General features: G+C 59.4%; 2 protein-coding genes across 3 annotated transcripts; one reads left to right on the top strand and one right to left on the bottom strand.

Annotated features, from left to right (window-relative positions):
* Positions 1-2,266: 2,266 nt before the first annotated feature.
* Positions 2,267-4,637, top strand: OCEL1 (occludin/ELL domain containing 1). 2 transcript variants are annotated; one of them, XM_012654059.1, is made up of 6 exons: positions 2,267-2,362; positions 2,708-2,884; positions 3,040-3,188; positions 3,384-3,549; positions 4,027-4,080; positions 4,255-4,637. In XM_012654059.1, exons 1-6 carry the CDS (start codon positions 2,294-2,296, stop codon positions 4,375-4,377), a joined length of 738 nt encoding a protein of 245 aa, XP_012509513.1. In that variant the 5' UTR covers positions 2,267-2,293; the 3' UTR covers positions 4,378-4,637. The 2 variants fall into 2 exon arrangements, with proteins under 2 accessions (XP_012509513.1, XP_012509512.1); XM_012654058.1 differs by having other exon boundaries at positions 2,989-3,188.
* A 2,131-nt stretch (positions 4,638-6,768) lies between these two features.
* Positions 6,769-16,182, bottom strand: NR2F6 (nuclear receptor subfamily 2, group F, member 6). The gene is made up of 4 exons (XM_012654057.1): positions 15,383-16,182; positions 11,842-11,936; positions 8,573-9,133; positions 6,769-7,515 (listed from the first exon to the last, which is right to left on the bottom strand). Exons 1-4 carry the CDS (start codon positions 15,658-15,660, stop codon positions 7,241-7,243), a joined length of 1,209 nt encoding a protein of 402 aa, XP_012509511.1. The 5' UTR covers positions 15,661-16,182; the 3' UTR covers positions 6,769-7,240.
* Positions 16,183-16,221: the final 39 nt, after the last annotated feature.

The following is a 16,221-nucleotide window of genomic DNA, read 5'->3' as shown; positions in this document are numbered from 1 at the left end:
GGGCCCCTTGTCCACCCAGGTCCAGAGACAGTGTCAAGGTGCCTAAGATAACCATGAAGGTAAAAAGACCCTTCAAAGCAGCTCAGGGAAAAAATCCTCTCCAAAAACAACCACCACTTCAAGAAAATCCAAGAAAGGGAGAGGGTCAACACTACTTGGCCACTATCACCAGCTCAATGAGCCAGAGTAGGACCAACACAGGGAGAACTCTGCCATCTCAAGCGTCGACTGGGCAGCCAGCACCTTGAGAGTGAGGCCAGAGACATCAGAACTATCTGCGAAGTCTCCAGAGTTCTAGCCACTGGGAAATTGCCAAGTGTGTAGACAGCAAATTTTACACCGACAGGTGTACACAGGGTACGTGATGGTGATGAAGATAAAGTCAACCTCTTATGAAAAGAAGAAAAAACGTATTAATATAATGATTGAATATTAGGAAGCCACATTAATGCATCAGAAAACAAAATCACAGATGCTGAAAGGCACTTGGTACTGCTCGGCATCCGTTACTCAAAGTCTCTAAAAAAAGAAAAAAGAAGGAAGGAAGGGAGGAAAAGAAAGGGAAGAAAAGAAAGAAAAGATGGGTATTTTCCATTTTCTTCACAACTGAAAAATCTCAACTCAAGCCCAAGCAGCGATGAGTTTTCAGTGCAAACTCTGGCAGCTGCGCTGCTGAAGTGAGCATCGGGGAGGACTGGCCACCGCTGGCGCCTCCCCCGGAACTTAACCTTGTCTGGAGGTGCCAGTCGGCGCAACTGGATGAGAAAAAGCAACGGACCGGAAAACTAAGATAACAAAAGGCGAAATTATTTGCAGATATGACTGTATATATGAAAGACCCAGGCAAACTAAGATGCTATTTCAATAAGAGAGTTCCATAAGCTACCAAGGGATTGATGGATATTTAAAAATTTGATTCCTATATACTATCTGTATCTATCTATCTATCTATATATACACACATGGTTGCAAAACGTCTTGGAGTATCCCATTTATAATAGCAACAAAAAAGATACACTGCATACTTAAATTAATTTTCTTGATGTATGAAGCACTCCTAAAAATCAGTAAGCCCAGGTGCACTGGCTCATGCCCGTAATCCTAGCACTTTGGGGGCAGGGGGCGGGCAAAGCGGGACGATTGCTTGAGTCCAGGAGTTTCAGACCAGCTTGAGCAACATAAGGGGACCCCTACGAGATCTCTGCAAAAAGTAGAAAAATTAGCCAGGCGTAGTGGTTCGTGCCTGTAGTCCCAGCTACTTGGGAGGCTGAGGCAGGAGGATCACTTGAGCCCAGGAGTTGGAGGTTGCAGTGAGCTGTGATGACACCACAGCACTCTAGCAGCCTGGATTATATAGTGAGACCTCATCTCTTAAACACACACACACACACACACACACACACACACACACACACGAAAAAAACAGATTTGCAGGATATGAACAGGAAAACAAATACAAACGGTTTCTAAACTTTTTCACTCACCAGATGAGGCGATATTCTAAACTTCGAAGATATAATACACGCGAGGGGATCCGCGACGACGAAGACCGTGGGGAAACCCCGCTCCCCTCACTGGCGACAGAAGCAGACACGGCGCGACCTCACCGAGGAGCAGCTTGGCGACTTCTTCCAAATGTGAAGACACAGGCGCGCCCTCGGGAGGCTGAGCCCGGAGGATCCCTTGAGCCCAGGAGTGGCAGACCAGCCTAAGCATTACGTCTTTGACACTCCGTCTCAAAACGAAAACAAAAACACACAGAAAACCGGTCCCTTTGCCCAGCAATTCCATTTCTAGGAATTTATCCAACAGATAATTATCCCACTTGTGGCCAAATAAACTTTCACATGAGTAGTTTTGCAGTATTTTTTGCAACGAAGAAAATATATATGTCTGTCATTGAATTAGGATCTCTCCGGAAGGAGACAGGAATTATTAATAACTGCTGCCTCGGGAGACAGGCGTGGGTGAGAAATTCACTTTTGCCCTGTGTGCCTTTTCTATTGTTTGAATTTTCTAAATATGCCCCTATTGATAAAAATTATAACTTTAAAATATAATCGCTGTAAAAAAATAAGTTCGCGAAAACTACCCCATTTTTTTCAGACAAATGAAATGAGGGTCAGATAGAGTGAATAAATAGCCGGCTCTAGACACACCGCGAGTCTGGGTCAAGGCCGGATGCGAACCTGTCACTCGAGGGAGAGTGACCGGGCCAGGCCCCGCCCCGTCGCGTCAGGCCCCGCCCCCGCCCTGCGCGGCGACCCCGCCCGTCAGGTCCAGTGTTCAGTTAATGCACAACCCGGACTCAAGTGCCTCTCGCGCCGCGGACCCAGGCTCGCAGCCCCGGACGCTGGGACAGGTGACCGGGGGCGGCAACGACCCGAGCGGCCCGCGGGCTGGGCGGGGGTCGCGGGGGGCTCCTTGGGGGCGGTGAGCCTGGGCTCCTCGCTGCCCAGAGGGAAAGGCTCCGGCAGTACAGGCATTAACTCGAGCCCGCCCCAAGCTGCGCGGTGACGTCACGGCTCCTTTGCACAGCGCTTTTCCGGGTTACGCAGCCGGGGGCGGGGTCTAGGGCACGTCGAGGGCCAATTGCGGGGGTCTATGCAAATAGCGGCCGAGCCGGGGAGCGCGCCCGCGCGTGGAGAGTTGGCCGCTCCTGGGTCCGCCTCCCGCGCGGGCGCCGCGACTCCTCGCCTGTCCGCAGGCCGCCCGCAGGCCAGCCGCGCCGCGCGCGGGCCACAGCGCCGCCCGGAGGACCCGCCCACCAGCCCGGGGGCAGCCAAGCGGCGTCTCCCCGAGGCCGATGCGCACCCGGGAGCGCCCCCAGATCCGCGGCTCCCCGGGGGACACGCAGACCCGCCCGCCTGGCCCTGGGCCCCCGGTGAGTCTGACCGGGAGGGTCTCCCCAGGCCGGGCCCAGTCAAAGGGTTCTAGTCCCCCAGGCTACCCCGGTAACCCCAAACCGTGATTCCTGTGGTGTCGCAGCGACTGGTGCCTCCGGGCCTCAAAACCAGTGCCCCCCGCCCTCTGGGCCAGCCCCAGCCTGGAGCCCACAAGGCAAAGCCCAGGAAGATTGTTTTTGAGGATGAGCTGCCCTCCCAGACTCTTCTGAGCGCCAAGAAGCATATTGGAGCCATCCCTGGTGGGCATATACCTAGGCCTCACCCAGTGCCCGACTATGAGCTGTGAGTGTCCCGCATGTGATTCTTCATACCTGGGAACAGGGAAGGGGCACTGAGGCTGGGGCTTTGACAGGCGAATAAGAGTTTACCAGGGCCTGCAATCCCAGCGTGAGCAAAGCAAAACAAATTGCACCAATTGGGGAAAAGAGAGGAGTTCTTGACACTCACACTCACACTTGATCCTCTTGAACTCCGTAGTAAGTACCCCGCAGTGAGCAGTAGGAGGGAAAGAAGCCGCTATGCTGCAGTGTTTGAGGACCAGTACGGAGAGTTCCTGGAGCTCCAGCAGGAGGTGGGGTGTGCGCAGGCAAAGCTCCAGCAGCTAGAGGCCCTGCTGAGCTCACTGCCCCCGCCCCGAAGCCAGGTCAGCTCCGGGGAGAGAGCCCTGCCCCACAGCCCCACAGCCCTAAGGGGTGGCCCTACCCAAGCCTCTGGGACATCCACTGGGTCCAGATTTCTGAGACTTCCTCCTCTAGGCTGACTGGGCACCATAACACAGGGCCAAGGTCAGTCCTTGAGGTCCTCCTTGGATGGGTTACTTAGCCCAGCGGTCCCCAACCTTTTTGGCACCAGGGATTGGTTTCATGGAAGACAATTTCTCCACGGACAGGGGCGGGGGTGGGGGAGCTCAGACGGCGATGCCTGCGATGGGGAGCGGCTGTAAATACAGACGAAGCTTCCCTCGCTCGCTCCTCCTCCCCACTTTCCTGAGTTTCACGGATGGGTACCTGTACGTGGTCGGGGGTTGGGGACTGCAGACTTAGTCTATCTGAGCCCCAGTTTCCCTATCCCTCCTTGGACTCAACCCTCTCTGAGCCCCTTTCTCCTCCTCCCCTTGCAGAAGGAGGCTCAAGTTGCAGCCCGTGTCTGGAGCGAGTTTGAGAGGAAGCGGAGGGTGAGTCTTGGGTCCCACAGCTTGGCCTCTGCCCCCCGACACTGCCCTGGGCTGGAGCGCCTGTGCAGGTTCCAGGAGGGACAGCTGAGGCTGGAAGAGAAAAGGGCGGAGGGCCGAGCGGCTCGAGGGCCGTAGGTCAAACTGCGCAATACCTCTGGCTCTCACCCCGCCCAGGACCCTGGCTTCCTGGACAAGCAGGCTCGCTGCCACTACCTGAAGGGCAAACTGAGGCATCTCAAGACCCAGATCCAGAAATTTGACGACCGAGGAGGCAGTGAGGGCTCCGTGTACTTCTGAGCATCCTGGCAGACAGGCACAGGGACACATAGGGGTGAGGGGCCTTTGCTTCTCTTTGTGCCTCCTGGCCTTTGCTGTCGCTGTTCTGCCCCCCTGGGGTAGCTTTTCCTGATTGCGGGTGCCTCGTCCTTTTGGGCTCATCTCTGGTAGCCCCTCTTTAAGGAAGCCTTCCCAGGACCTCCTCCAGGTCTGACCCAGATCCCAGCTCATCCCCTGGAAGTAGGTCTTGCTCTCCATCCCAATGGAATAAACACATATTAAACACCTACTGTGTACAGCTGCTTAACACTCTTGATTGATCTCACTCAATTATCGCCAAAATATTGTTCTTTCATTGTCCAGAGGGAAAAAACAAGGTTCCCAGAGACTTGTCCAGGATCTCTAGACAGGGTTTGAACCCTCATCTTTCCAGGGGGATCCCTGTCCTCCAAGAGCCTGAACTAGCCTTCCGGTTGGAAGCTGAGGGACCAACATCCAGCATCACCTTCTTGGCCAGGCTTGTTGGGGAGCCCCAGGGGCCCCCAGTTTCTGCAGGTCCAGTAATAGAGACAAGACCAGTAGAGGACCCCAGAGTCTTGCGGGGGCAGCGTCTTGGAGAATTCATGCGATGCGACGCTGGGGACCACCTGAAGGCGGCAGATGCAGCCTGCGGGCCGTGCAGAGGCCCGGACCCCACCCAGACGAATGGATCCCTCCAATCTCCACTTCTCCTGGGGCACTACAGGCTGGACAGCGATAGATGCCAGGCATTACGTGGGCACAATTCATATGCTTGGCCTGGGGGGGAATCCTCCAGTGCCCGACCTAGGCCAAGCCTTGGGTGGAGTTGGTGGGGCACAGATGGGGCCAGGTTCCCTGTGGTGCTGTGTGACAGTGGACCAGAAGCTGCCCTCTCTGAGACTTGGTCTCCCAGGGAAGCCCAAGGGGACAGGAGCAAATCAAGTCCAACTGCAGGCAGGGAAGACAGTGCCAGCCACTGGGCCACCAGGATTGTCCTCAAGAAGTCCCCAGTCTGGGGGAGATAGCCCTAGGCCCAGTAACAGAAGGCTGGACAGCAAAGTCTAAACAATCAAGGAGGCTGGAGAGGCCAGGGGCCATATGGGTAAGGTTTCGTAGGAAAATAGGAGTTCAGCAGTCAGGCCTGGACGGACATGCAGGACAGACATCATGGTCTCACTCAATCCTCAGACGTCCTGTGAATCTGAGAAATGAGGCCTTGCTGTCTAGCCTGACTGCAATGGACACAAATCCCTCATTCACGTGACATCGCAAGTGACCCTGGCCCAAGGCAAAGCCCAGTTCAGCCTCCAATGGGGTCCCAGTATCCTCCCCATCCCACCCCCTTCTGGGAACAGGGCATGCCCACAAGAGACCCTTATTTATGCCACAGGAAGTGGCCTAACCCCCATCTTCTCGGGCTTCCTTCAAGGTGGACATGGAGAGGCGCTGAGGTGCTAACGGGGAACATTTGGGAGGCCTGGGGCTGCCTTAAGGGTTGAGCACTGGCCCGGCCTGCAGGGTGACAGACCCGAATTCTTCCCTTGCTGTTTTCAGAAGGGCATCTTTGATGGGGGTTTTTCTCTGCTGTGAGATGCCACCTCCACTGCCATCTGTGCCCTTCCTACTAGGCCCCTAGAGCTACGGACCTGGTGCCAAATCCCACAGCTTTTCCCACCAGAGCTGGGCCACAAACTCCCGAGGCTGGGATGACAGGGTACCCTGCAGCTCTCCGTATCAACTCAGTTAAGTCCACATTTCAAAGTCTTGACCTTCCAGTCCCCACCTTCCAAACACCCATCTCAGAAACAGGATGTTTTTTTAGTTACATGTGAGAAGAAACTGAACTCAAATTGGCTCAGGCACAAAACAGCAAGTCTGGGCTCATGGGACTAAAACACTCAAGGCTTTCAGGTATGGCTTGATCCAGGGGCTCCAATGGCATCTTGGGAAATTGGTCTTCCTCTCTTAGCTCTGCCTTGCTTTAATTATATCCTTCCAGTTCCAAATCCTGCCATCAAATAAATCTAACACATGACCCCCATGAACCAATCACTGTGGCCAGGGGAACGGAAGGCTCTGATTGGCTGGGCTGAGATCATGTGACAAGACTAGCCCCAGATGTTTCTCCCAAGGACAGTAGAGCCTAGACACCATGCCATCTGTGGGCTCAACTCCTACAACTCACCGACTGACCTCAGGCCCACCCTCCCTGCCCCCAGCCTCAGTTTCCCCACCTGTCCTACAAAAACATTAACCACCCAGTTGCACACAGTAGGACTGCTGTTAGGTAAATGAGATTGTGGTTGTGGATGTTCCAGATGGCTGGGGGTGGGTACCCACTGTAGGGTGCCCTCCCTTTCACCCTCTGCTCAAAAAGATGGAGAGGGAAGCTGTACAGGTAGGAAACATCTTTATTATTGGCCTTGATTTCATCATCATGTAGTGCCCAAAATGGATTATATGTCCAGAGGATCCACCTGGCACACGCTACTCTCGCCTGGCTGTCCTTCCTGTCCAGACACCAGGCCTTTGTCCATCACACCAGGGAAGCCAACCCCACCATCCCACAAGTTCATGCCTGGGGCGCTCAGGGACGAGGCTGTCCCAGGATCGGACCCTCCATCCCTCACCTCCATCCTGGCCAGGGGTTCTGGGAAGGATGAGGCTAGGGCCTGGACGATCAGTCTCTTTTTGGTTTCATAATCATTTAAAAAACAGAAAAGACAAACATTTCACAGTCTTTAAAAATAGGAGTCTGAGGAGAGAAGCCAGGGTCCTCTGCCCCGGGAGGCTCCTCAAAGCCTCAGCCTCCCTGTCCCTTGAGGTCTGCAGACCTGACCACGGCACACCGGCCCCATCGCAGTCACTGGCCTGAACCGTAGGGCCAGTTGAAGGTACTTCCGGACAGCAGCATGTCTCGGATCAGCGTCTCGATGGGGGTCTTGCCCACCAGGCGCATGAAGAACAGCTGGGATATGAGGGAAGCAGGGACAGCACGCAGGGCGGGGAGCCGAAGCAGCAGGCGCCCGAAGCGCTGCGGCTGGGATGGGTACTGGGCCCGCACGTACTCGGTGAGGGCCACCTGCGCCTTCTCCTGCAGACTCTCCACGTGGGCCGGGTCCGAGAGGCCGCAGGCATCTGGGGGGAAGGAACAAGGGTGAGTCGGATGAGGGTGGGAGGTGTCAAGAGGACACAGGGCCCACAGAGGCGACACCACTCAGGGATGGGGGTAAGGATCGAGGCCCCCCAGGAGGGGGAATATGGGACCCTGGGACACAAATGGGGGTCTAAGGACAGTCCATCCTGTGACAACAGTGACACAGGGCTGCAGGCAGACAGCGACGTTTCAAGGGCAGTTGGAGCCCTCCGCTGAAGCCTTCGGCAGGAAGATGAGTTCTAATGAAGTTCATGAGGAAGGTGGGGCTGGGAGGGGATTTGGGGAGGATGGCACAGCCCAAAGCCCGGGGGGACCTGGGCGGGGTGAGAGAATGTGAAAGGTCTAAAGAGGGACTCATGAAGGTTGGAGGCAGAGAAGAAGTCTGGGAATAGAAGAGTGGCACGGCCGTATTTATCAAATGACCACCTCTCCGAGTCTGATTCCTACATGCCTGGCCCGAAGGACACATCTGGTGGGTTCTGGAGCCTTTCCAGTGGGCGAAGGAACCCTCAGGGGACAGGCTGGGGAGACGCTTGCCCAAAGTGCAAAGTCACCTGCGCTGCCAGTTGCTGGAATACGGCGGTAGCGCCCCTCACGGCTAGATGGTTACTAAGGTGACGGCCCCGCCCCTCGGTGGGAGGGGCCTCAAGCCACGCCCCCACGACAATCCCCCACAGGCAGGCCACCTAAGGGTTGCCCTGGGGCCCTGGATCAGAGGTCTGGGGTCAGGAATTAGCCACTGGAGGGCTAAGGGGAGCCAGAGCCGGGTGTCAGGGACATCCTCTCCGCGTCCCCGCCCCTCTGTGCTAGCAGTGTTCCCTGAGCGCGAAGGGCACTTGGATGAGCGGGTGGGGGGTCTCAGCTTGGGAGCCAGGGAGAGAAACCCCGGGGACCGGAGTCCCGGGGAGTCCTGGGGTGGGCAGTAGGGGCGTCAAGGTGTCACTCTTTCTGCATCAGCGCCGTCGTGCATGCAGGGCGTCCGGGTCCCTCCCAGCACCCCGGGTCCGTCCCGCCCGCGCCGCCCTCTCCGGCACACACCTGGCGTGAAGAGCGCGATGGCCTTGAGGCAGCCGTACTCAGCCGAGTCCACCTGCAGGCGGCCCAGCTTGTCCACCTGCTCCTGGAAGGCGCGCACCTGGTCCATGAAGGCCACGGCGCGCTCCGCGGCCATGGGCGCGGCGTGCAGTCCCGCAGCGGCCAGCAGCGGCGCCGTGTGCAGGGGCAGCGCCGCCTGCGCCGCGTTCAGCACGAACAGCTCGCTCCAGCTGAGGCGCAGCAGCGCCACCTGGTCGGCCACCGGCAGCTCCGGGAAGAAGGGCGCGTGGCGCGCCCACTCCACCGTGCTGAAGAGCAGCCGCGCCGCCAGCTCGCACACGTTGTCGATGCCCAGCACGGCGCCCGCCGCGCCGCCCCCCGCGCCGAAGCGCCCGGCCGCCGCGGGGTAGGGCTCGGCGCGCAGCAGCTGCGCGATCAGCTCGGACACCGGCTGCCCGGGGAAGAGGTCGCCGCTCGCGGCCGCCAGCGCCGAGCCCGGGGGGCTGCCCGAGGCGGCGGCCACGGCGCCGGGCAGCGAATGGGGGATGCGGCCGCGCTGCACCGCTGCGGGCAGGGAAACGGGAGGGACGCGGGGAGCGGGAGAGGAGGTAGGGACCCCGCCACAGGAAATGGGGAAGGGACAGGAGATGGAGACAGGACCGGGTACAGGGAGCGGATTGATGGGAAAGGGAGAGCGAGGAGGGGAGGGGTAGGGAGGAATAAGGCGGGAGGGGAAGCAGGGAGAAAAAAGGGAGGGGGAGACAAAAGTCAGCAGCGGGTCACTCAGCCCCCCGCCTCCAAAGCCCCCTGGCCTGGCCTTTCCCAGGCCCCCCAGCCCCACCCCATGGACCCACGCAGGTTAGAAAACAAGGGTCCTGGAGCCTGCAGGCCCCACCCTGGCTTCCCGGAGTCCTCCAGCCTGAGCCCATGTCCGGCCACCACCTGGCCCACCCCAGCTCCTGGGGGGGCCAGAGGAGCATCTCTGTGGCAATGGAACCACTGGGTGAGGGCTAATTTCATTCGGGCCTGAATCCCTCCCTCTAGACCTGAGCTCCGCTAGGCGGCCACCTAGCCACGGAGGCTCCATCTGTCCATCACGGGGGTCCCGGAGCTCAGGTGGAGCCGAGGACTTGGGACCCCAAAGTAAGGGGTCAATACCCACCGGCACCAGCTCTCTCCTACGGAGAGGGGATCATTTCTCTAGCTTCCCCCACCCCCCACCGGCCCGCCAGATGGTGACCCCTGAGGGCAGGTCTCGTCTGTGTCCCTGCAGAGGCCCCGACACAGAGGCGCTGGTGTAGGAAGCGGGGTCCTCAGTAAACACTGGCCGCCATCAGTAACCTTGTCTATGAAGCGGGGAGGGCCCACTGCCGGGTTGGCCCGTGTCCACAGTGACCAGGTAGGCAAGAAGAGGGAAACTGAGGCACAAAGGAGAGCTGGCCGCATGCCCGCCCAGCCTGTGCCAGAGAGGCAGACTGGGCTGGGTGCCAGGCAGAGACTAATTAATGAGCTGTAATGAGTTGGCGTGCCCCGTCTCATCACCTCCATGAACTCCAGGTCAACCTGGCCGAGAGCAAACATCAGAGGGGGGTCACGGGCAGGGCAGGGCGGAGCAGAGAAGCAGGGGCCTGGGTTCAAGCCTGCTGCAAGTGATTCTTGAGTCTCAGGGTCAACTGTCAAATGGGTGTAGCTGGACAAGGCCCAAGAGTGGTCCCCTGGGCCCCCAGGGACTTTCTCCTTCCTCCTTTGCTCACTGAGTTGTAAGCAACTAGCATTCCTCCCTCACCCGGCCATGTTCGCACCCCAGGGCCTTTGCACATGCAGCTCTTCCTCCTCATCATTCAGCCCAGACTGAAAAGGTTCAAATCCTAATCATACTCTATTGCTCTCTGATCTGGACAAATGGCCTCACTGATCTGTGCCTCAGTTTCCTCATCTGCAAACTGCAGATGATGATGATGATGACATAGATCACTGAATTAAATGAGAATCTATATAACTTGCTTAGTTATATAAATGGTACCTGCCACATAGGAGAAGCAAAATGGATAATGCAAGCCAAGAACCATTTATTGAGCACTGACTGTGTGGCAGGCCCTGGTCTGAGCCATGGGGATATATCAGTGAATAGGACAGACAAAAATCCCTGCTCTCAGGAGTACAGGGAAGGAGACAGGAGGGTAATCCAGAGGGCCTCTCAGAGGAGGTGATGTTTAAGCAAACCTTGAAGGAGGTAAAAGAGGGAGCCATACAGGTATCCGGAAAAGGTGCACTCTAAGCAGAGGGAACAGCCTGTGCAAAGGCCCTGTGCTTGGAGCATGAGTTATGATTATGAATATTTCCACCCCTGAGATTCTGGAGATCTGAGGCCTTGATCTGAGATATATCAGGATTTTAGATCAAATGGACAAGTACTGGCAAAATCCAGGTTACAGAGGGAGGACAAGAGAGTCATTTCTAAACTTAAAAGGACCAAAGGGAGTGACCAGACAGTTTTAAGACTCTGAGCAGCTTCTCCCACAGAGGCCTGGCAAGAAAGAAACCAACTTTAAAGTAGGCGAGACTCAGGTTAGATATTGGGAAGAGCTGCTGGCCTGGCCCATGACACAGTCCAGGCAGGGACATGAAACCCGAACCCCAGGGCTCCATGTGGAAATCTCTTGGTTCCACTTGAATTCTAAGGGTTTCTGACGGAGTTGTAGGCCCAGCTGCTCAGCATGTGTCTGTCCACCTAGGTCCCTGGGCCGAGACGGGAGGCTGGGCCTCTCTCTGGCTCCTGGGGTCAGGAGGAAGGGTAGGCTGCCCTTTGACTCATTCGGGCAGAGTTCCTGCCTTGGGCAAACACAAAGCAGCAGTGAAGGGTGGAGGGAAAACAAATCAAATAAAAAAATATATCCTTGTTCAGAAAGCAGCAGCCAGGTGAGGGGACAAGGAGGTCACCAAGATGTCAGGGCCAGGGAGGAGCTGAGGAGGGGGGCTCCTGGGAAAGACGGGGGCTGGAGAAAGCCATAAGGTGGGCCCGACCGGGGGCGTCCCCAGCCTCCTCAGCTCCACCGCGGCGACCAGGAGGCCACAGATCATAACTGGATTCCTCCAGCCTAGGGCCGGCCCACGCGATCAAGGGATCGTTGGCGATGAGGTCAGCAGGTGCCAGACCCCGCCCCGGGGGCCCCAGGCCCCTGAGAGAGGGAAAGGAGGGCAAGAAGGGCGAGGCTGTTTGTTCACCCCTGCCCGAGCCACAGGGTGGCTGCCTCTGCCCAACAGGTACTCACCTTCCTTCCTCATGCCCACCCGGAAGCACTTCTTGAGGCGGCAGTACTGGCACTGGTTCCGGTGATGCTGGTCGATCTGGCAGTCCCGGTTGGACCTGGGGGCACGCAGAGGCCAGGGCACCTGTGACACCCACATCTTCCTCCCCAACCACCCTATGAGCTGCCTTTGGTGGCTGCCCCTGAGAAACACCAGTGGGGTGGTTCCCCGAGGGGAGCAGGGGCACAGTTTGCAGGCTGTAGAGAGGAAAGGGCAATCAGGGTGGGCAGCGACACACGAGTAGGAGTCTGTGGAAAAGCAGATGAGCATGCCAGGGAGGGCACACTGGAACGGGTTTTGAAAGATGAATAGGAGTCCCCCAGGTGACTGGAGAGGCGATTCCGGGCAGAAAGGGTGCAGTGAAAGCGAAAGGCTGGAAATGAGAAAATATGGAAGCCTGAACAGTTTCACTGTGTTTGGTCGCTGTCAGGCTGAGGTGGGGTCGTCGTCCCAAGGATGATGTAAAAGCAGGTGGGGACACGGTCAGGGAGCTGGGCTTTGTGAATTGACCAGGGGCCAGGCCGGGTGCCAGTCACCTACGCGGAGCCCCAGTATTACCACCTGCACAAGGCCCGCACCAATGAACGAATGAACGAATGAATGAAGTAACTCCTGTCCCCCCCCCCGAAGGTCCCACAGCCACATCCCCTCCTCTGGGAAGACTGTCCGACCCCGAAGCCAGGCCAAGACACTTCCTCTGCTCAGCTGTCGGGACCAGACAGGCGGCCCCGCCCTGACGCGGTGAGCTCCCGCCCAGGGTCAGCCCCAAGCAGAAGGTTCAGGCCCTTGTCCTTCAAATGTCCCCAGACCTTTCTCCCCTCGGCCCTGCCCCTGTACTCGCCTGGTCTCCAAGGCCTGGGCCGGACGTCACTGGGGTCCCAGCTGGGCACCAAGAGGGCACCCAGAGACAGTCACAGAGTAAAACAAACCCTTGAACGCTTAAAGGAATAAAGCAAAGGCTATCTCCGCTGCAGACACCCGGCCCGGACCCTCAGGTGGTGACTTCCCTGCCCAGCCTCAGTTTCCGCATCTGCAACTGGGACGTCAGACCCCGCTCTGAAGGGGAGGCACTGAATCGGGGGCCCCAGGAAATGCTGCCAAGGTCCAGGCCCCAGCTGGAAATCCAACAGTGAGGTTAGGAAAGCTGGGTCAGTGGGGACTCAGAATGCCTGGGTCCCGCAGCGCCAGCTGCTGAGCCCCTGGGAAGAGGCCCCGCTGGGGCGGAGGGAGCTCAGGCCAAGCCAGAACAAAGCCCAGCCACAGGCGGTGGGAGGGTCCAGGGCAGCCGGGTGGAAACCGCCAGGCCTGAGGCGGGGAGGCAGGCAGGGATCCGGCTCAGGGTGTCCTGACCTCAGGGGAGGCCCTGAACCTTCTGTCTCCACTTCTCCAGCTGTGGAATTGGGACCGATCTGTCCCCTTAGATAGGGAAACAGTAAGTGCTTCCTGTTATCCCACCTAAAGAGTACATGCATTGCCCAACCCCTTGGCCCAAATCAGCTCTCCTCTGGGCTTCTGGCCTCCAGTCCAATTTGATCACAGCCCTCCCCCGCTCACACACCCTCCATGGCTCCCTATTGCCCTCAGTCTGGCATTTCAGGCCCACCTAGCTCTGACTTCTCCCATGCCTGGGCGGTCTCATCTTACAACACAGCTGCCGCAATCTGCCACAAAGCATTTGTCAGGGCCACACACTGGAGTGCCCTTGGCCCTCTTCTGACGGCTAAACCCTTCATGTTTCAAGGCCCACTTCCCCTGGCCTCCTCCAGGCAGCCCTCTCTGACCCCCAGCAGAGGCCTTTGCTTCCTCCCTGGGACCCCCAAATCCTACAGGCTTGGGGCATCTTTGTCTCACTGTGTCTCCTTCCAGACTAGGGTTCCTTGAGAGCTGGGCTTGGGGCTGGGGTCTCACTGGGGAAACTGGCAGCAAACCACCCAGGCTGGGTCCCAGCGGGACTCTGCTAAATCGAGCTGAGGCTCAGGATGGGACACTGACTTCACCAGGTCACAGGGCTCACACAGCACAAAGCTGCCCAAGGACCTGCCAGCTCCAAACAATGCCCCGCTTGGTGCTCCCTGACCCCACCCTCAGGAAGTCCCTGGGACCCCAAAACTGCTTGAGCCCCCTCCCTCGTCCTCCCCAAAGACACGGCCAGGGAGCAGGCAGTTTTTCCAGCAGCGAGAATGAGGCCAAAGTCTGGTGGCCCAGTTGGCGCTGGAGGAGGGAGCGAGCCAGCTCTGCCGCACACGGCCGGCCACCCCAGGCAGACCCTGGCCTGGGACCGGGGCCAAACTCCAGCCCAGGGTGCCCAGAGTCCTCCTCGGTGGCCTTAGCCAACAAGCCCTCAGCAGCTCTCCCTGGGGACACTTAACCCAGACTGGGCTGCACCCTTCCCAGCCCCGCTGTTCCCCTTGCTAAGCCCCAACTCAGGCTGTGTCCCTTGATGTGTAACCACGAGACAGGCACCTGACCCCTCTGGGCCTCAGTTTTGTGCATCTGGGAAATGGAACTGTCTAGATTGGCTCTGCAGAGACCATGCATGTTGCCTGGGGGTGCAGACTAGGGGCTTGTCACTCCCTGAGGGGTGGTGAGAAAAGAAGTTCCCTGGGCTGGACACCCAACCCCAACCCCTTTCCCAGGGGACCTTCGGCCCCCAACACCCAACCAGACTAGCTAGCAAGGCCACGCCCTGCTGGAGAGGACTCCAACCTGGGACAGCCCAGGGCTCCTTCTTAGAAACATTTCACTCCCATCTTGCCTCAGAGACGACCCAAAGTTTAAGGGATTTTCCGGGAGCCCCGGGTCTGCACCCACCTCCGGGTGGGGGGGCGGTTCAGTCAATTCCGGTGGCCCTGTCGGCCCTCCAGTGGCGGTTTCCGGTGACCCAAGGCCCCGGGTGAGCCCAGGGGGGTTCCCCGCTGATGGGCAGGCCCAGCTCCCCGCCACAGCCGGGCCCCCTCTTGCGAAGGAGGTCGCCCTGTGCCACCCGGCCTCCTTCCCGCTGCCGCTTCGGTAGCCTGAGCGACTTTGGAAGTGATATTTGACCCCAAGGGCGCGCCATATCGATCCGCGCGGCCGCAGACAATGGCCCCTGGACACTGCGAGCTCCACGGTCCAAGTTCCACGTTCGATTCTCCCGGGGGATCCCGCAGGCCGCGATCGCCGAGAAGGGGTGCCCTGGGGTTAGGGTCCCACTTCTGACAGCACCCCTAACCCCTCCCCGCGCGGAGATGACCCCTCCCCAGAGAAAAGGGAGGAAGGAGGAAGAAGTAACTGGGGTGAAAGCCGCAAGGGACCATCTGATGGGAGGAACCTGCATCGATGCAGCACCGACTGTATACACAATCCCCGGAATGGAATTGGGGGTGGTGGTGCTGTGCCCCTATCTCAGAAGGGGAGTGGAGGCCCAGGGAAGGTCAGCGCCAGGCCCAAGGTGACCGCGAGGGTCAGAGGCCCGCCAGGCCAGGGCGGGGTGCGCGGCGGCGGTGAGCCGATGGGGGGGCTCACCGGCAGGTGTAGCTGAGGTTGCGGCGGATGCTCCGCTTGAAAAAGCTCTTGCAGCCCTCGCAGGTGAAGACGCCGTAATGCTTGCCGCTCGACTTGTCCCCACACACCACGCAGTCCACCTGCAGCCCCGGCCGCTCTTCGTCACCCGGCTCGGCGTCGCTGGCAGCACCGGGGGGCGAGGCCGAGTCCTCCTCGGCCGGGCGCGGGTAGCTGCCCGCCTTGTCCACGCCGTTTGTGTCGCCGCCGGGGCCGCCCCAGCCGCCGGTCACCATGGCCATAGCCCCAGGGCAGCGGGGCCGGGGCGCCCCCTCTGCGCTCTTCCCTCCACGCACCCCTCTCGGCCCGGGGGACCCTACCCGGCGCGCATCCGGTCCCGGCGCGCGGGGGGCACCGGCTGCACCCCCCAAAAAAGTTTTGCAGGAACTTCCTGCGGCCGGTCCGCGCGCCCGGGCGGAACTGGTCGGGCCGGTTCCAGGCCAACTTTCCCACGCGTGCGCGGGGCCAGGCCCGGGCCCGGGAGGGGCGCGCTACAGACGCGGGCCGGCGACTCGGAGGAGTCGCGCCCCGCCGCCCTGGGGCCCCGGCGGGGGCGCGCGGGCCATGGCCCGGCCCGGGCTGCGCAGGGGGCGCCCTCTGGCCTGGCCGCCGTTTGGCCCGGGGCTGCGGCCAACTTAGCGGGCCGCCATCCGAGCGCGGGAGGCCGGGGGGAAAGTTTGGCCGCAAGTTGCGCGGCCGCCCGCGGCGCGGGGGAAGGGCGGCAGGAGCGCGCCGGGGCCGGTCGCCGCGCCCCCCGGGTCTCCCGGCGCCAGCGGCGGCAGCTCGGGGCCTGCAGAGCCGCC

The sequence above is a fragment of the Propithecus coquereli genome, unplaced genomic scaffold, assembly GCF_000956105.1.
Source record: "Propithecus coquereli isolate 6110/MARCELLA unplaced genomic scaffold, Pcoq_1.0 Scaffold438, whole genome shotgun sequence".
In the NCBI taxonomy this organism is placed as follows: Eukaryota; Metazoa; Chordata; class Mammalia; order Primates; family Indriidae; genus Propithecus; species Propithecus coquereli.
The sequence above is the reverse complement of the archived record's forward strand: the minus strand, read 5'-3'. Positions and strand labels throughout refer to the sequence as shown.

Excerpts from the sequence above, each read along its gene's own strand:
- OCEL1 (XM_012654058.1), top strand. The coding sequence starts at position 2,294 with ATGCACAACCCGGACTCAAGTGCCTCTCGCGCCGCGGACCCAGGCTCG. Across the intron at positions 2,363-2,707 it reads AGCCCCGGACGCTGGGACAG|GCCGCCCGCAGGCCAGCCGC; the intron begins GTGACCGGGGGC and ends GCCTGTCCGCAG. Across the intron at positions 4,081-4,254 it reads AGTTTGAGAGGAAGCGGAGG|GACCCTGGCTTCCTGGACAA; the intron begins GTGAGTCTTGGG and ends CACCCCGCCCAG.
- NR2F6 (XM_012654057.1), bottom strand. The coding sequence starts at position 15,660 with ATGGCCATGGTGACCGGCGGCTGGGGCGGCCCCGGCGGCGACACAAAC. Across the intron at positions 9,134-11,841 it reads GGTGGGCATGAGGAAGGAAG|CGGTGCAGCGCGGCCGCATC; the intron begins GTGAGTACCTGT and ends CCCTGCCCGCAG. Across the intron at positions 7,516-8,572 it reads CATCGCGCTCTTCACGCCAG|ATGCCTGCGGCCTCTCGGAC; the intron begins GTGTGTGCCGGA and ends CCTTCCCCCCAG.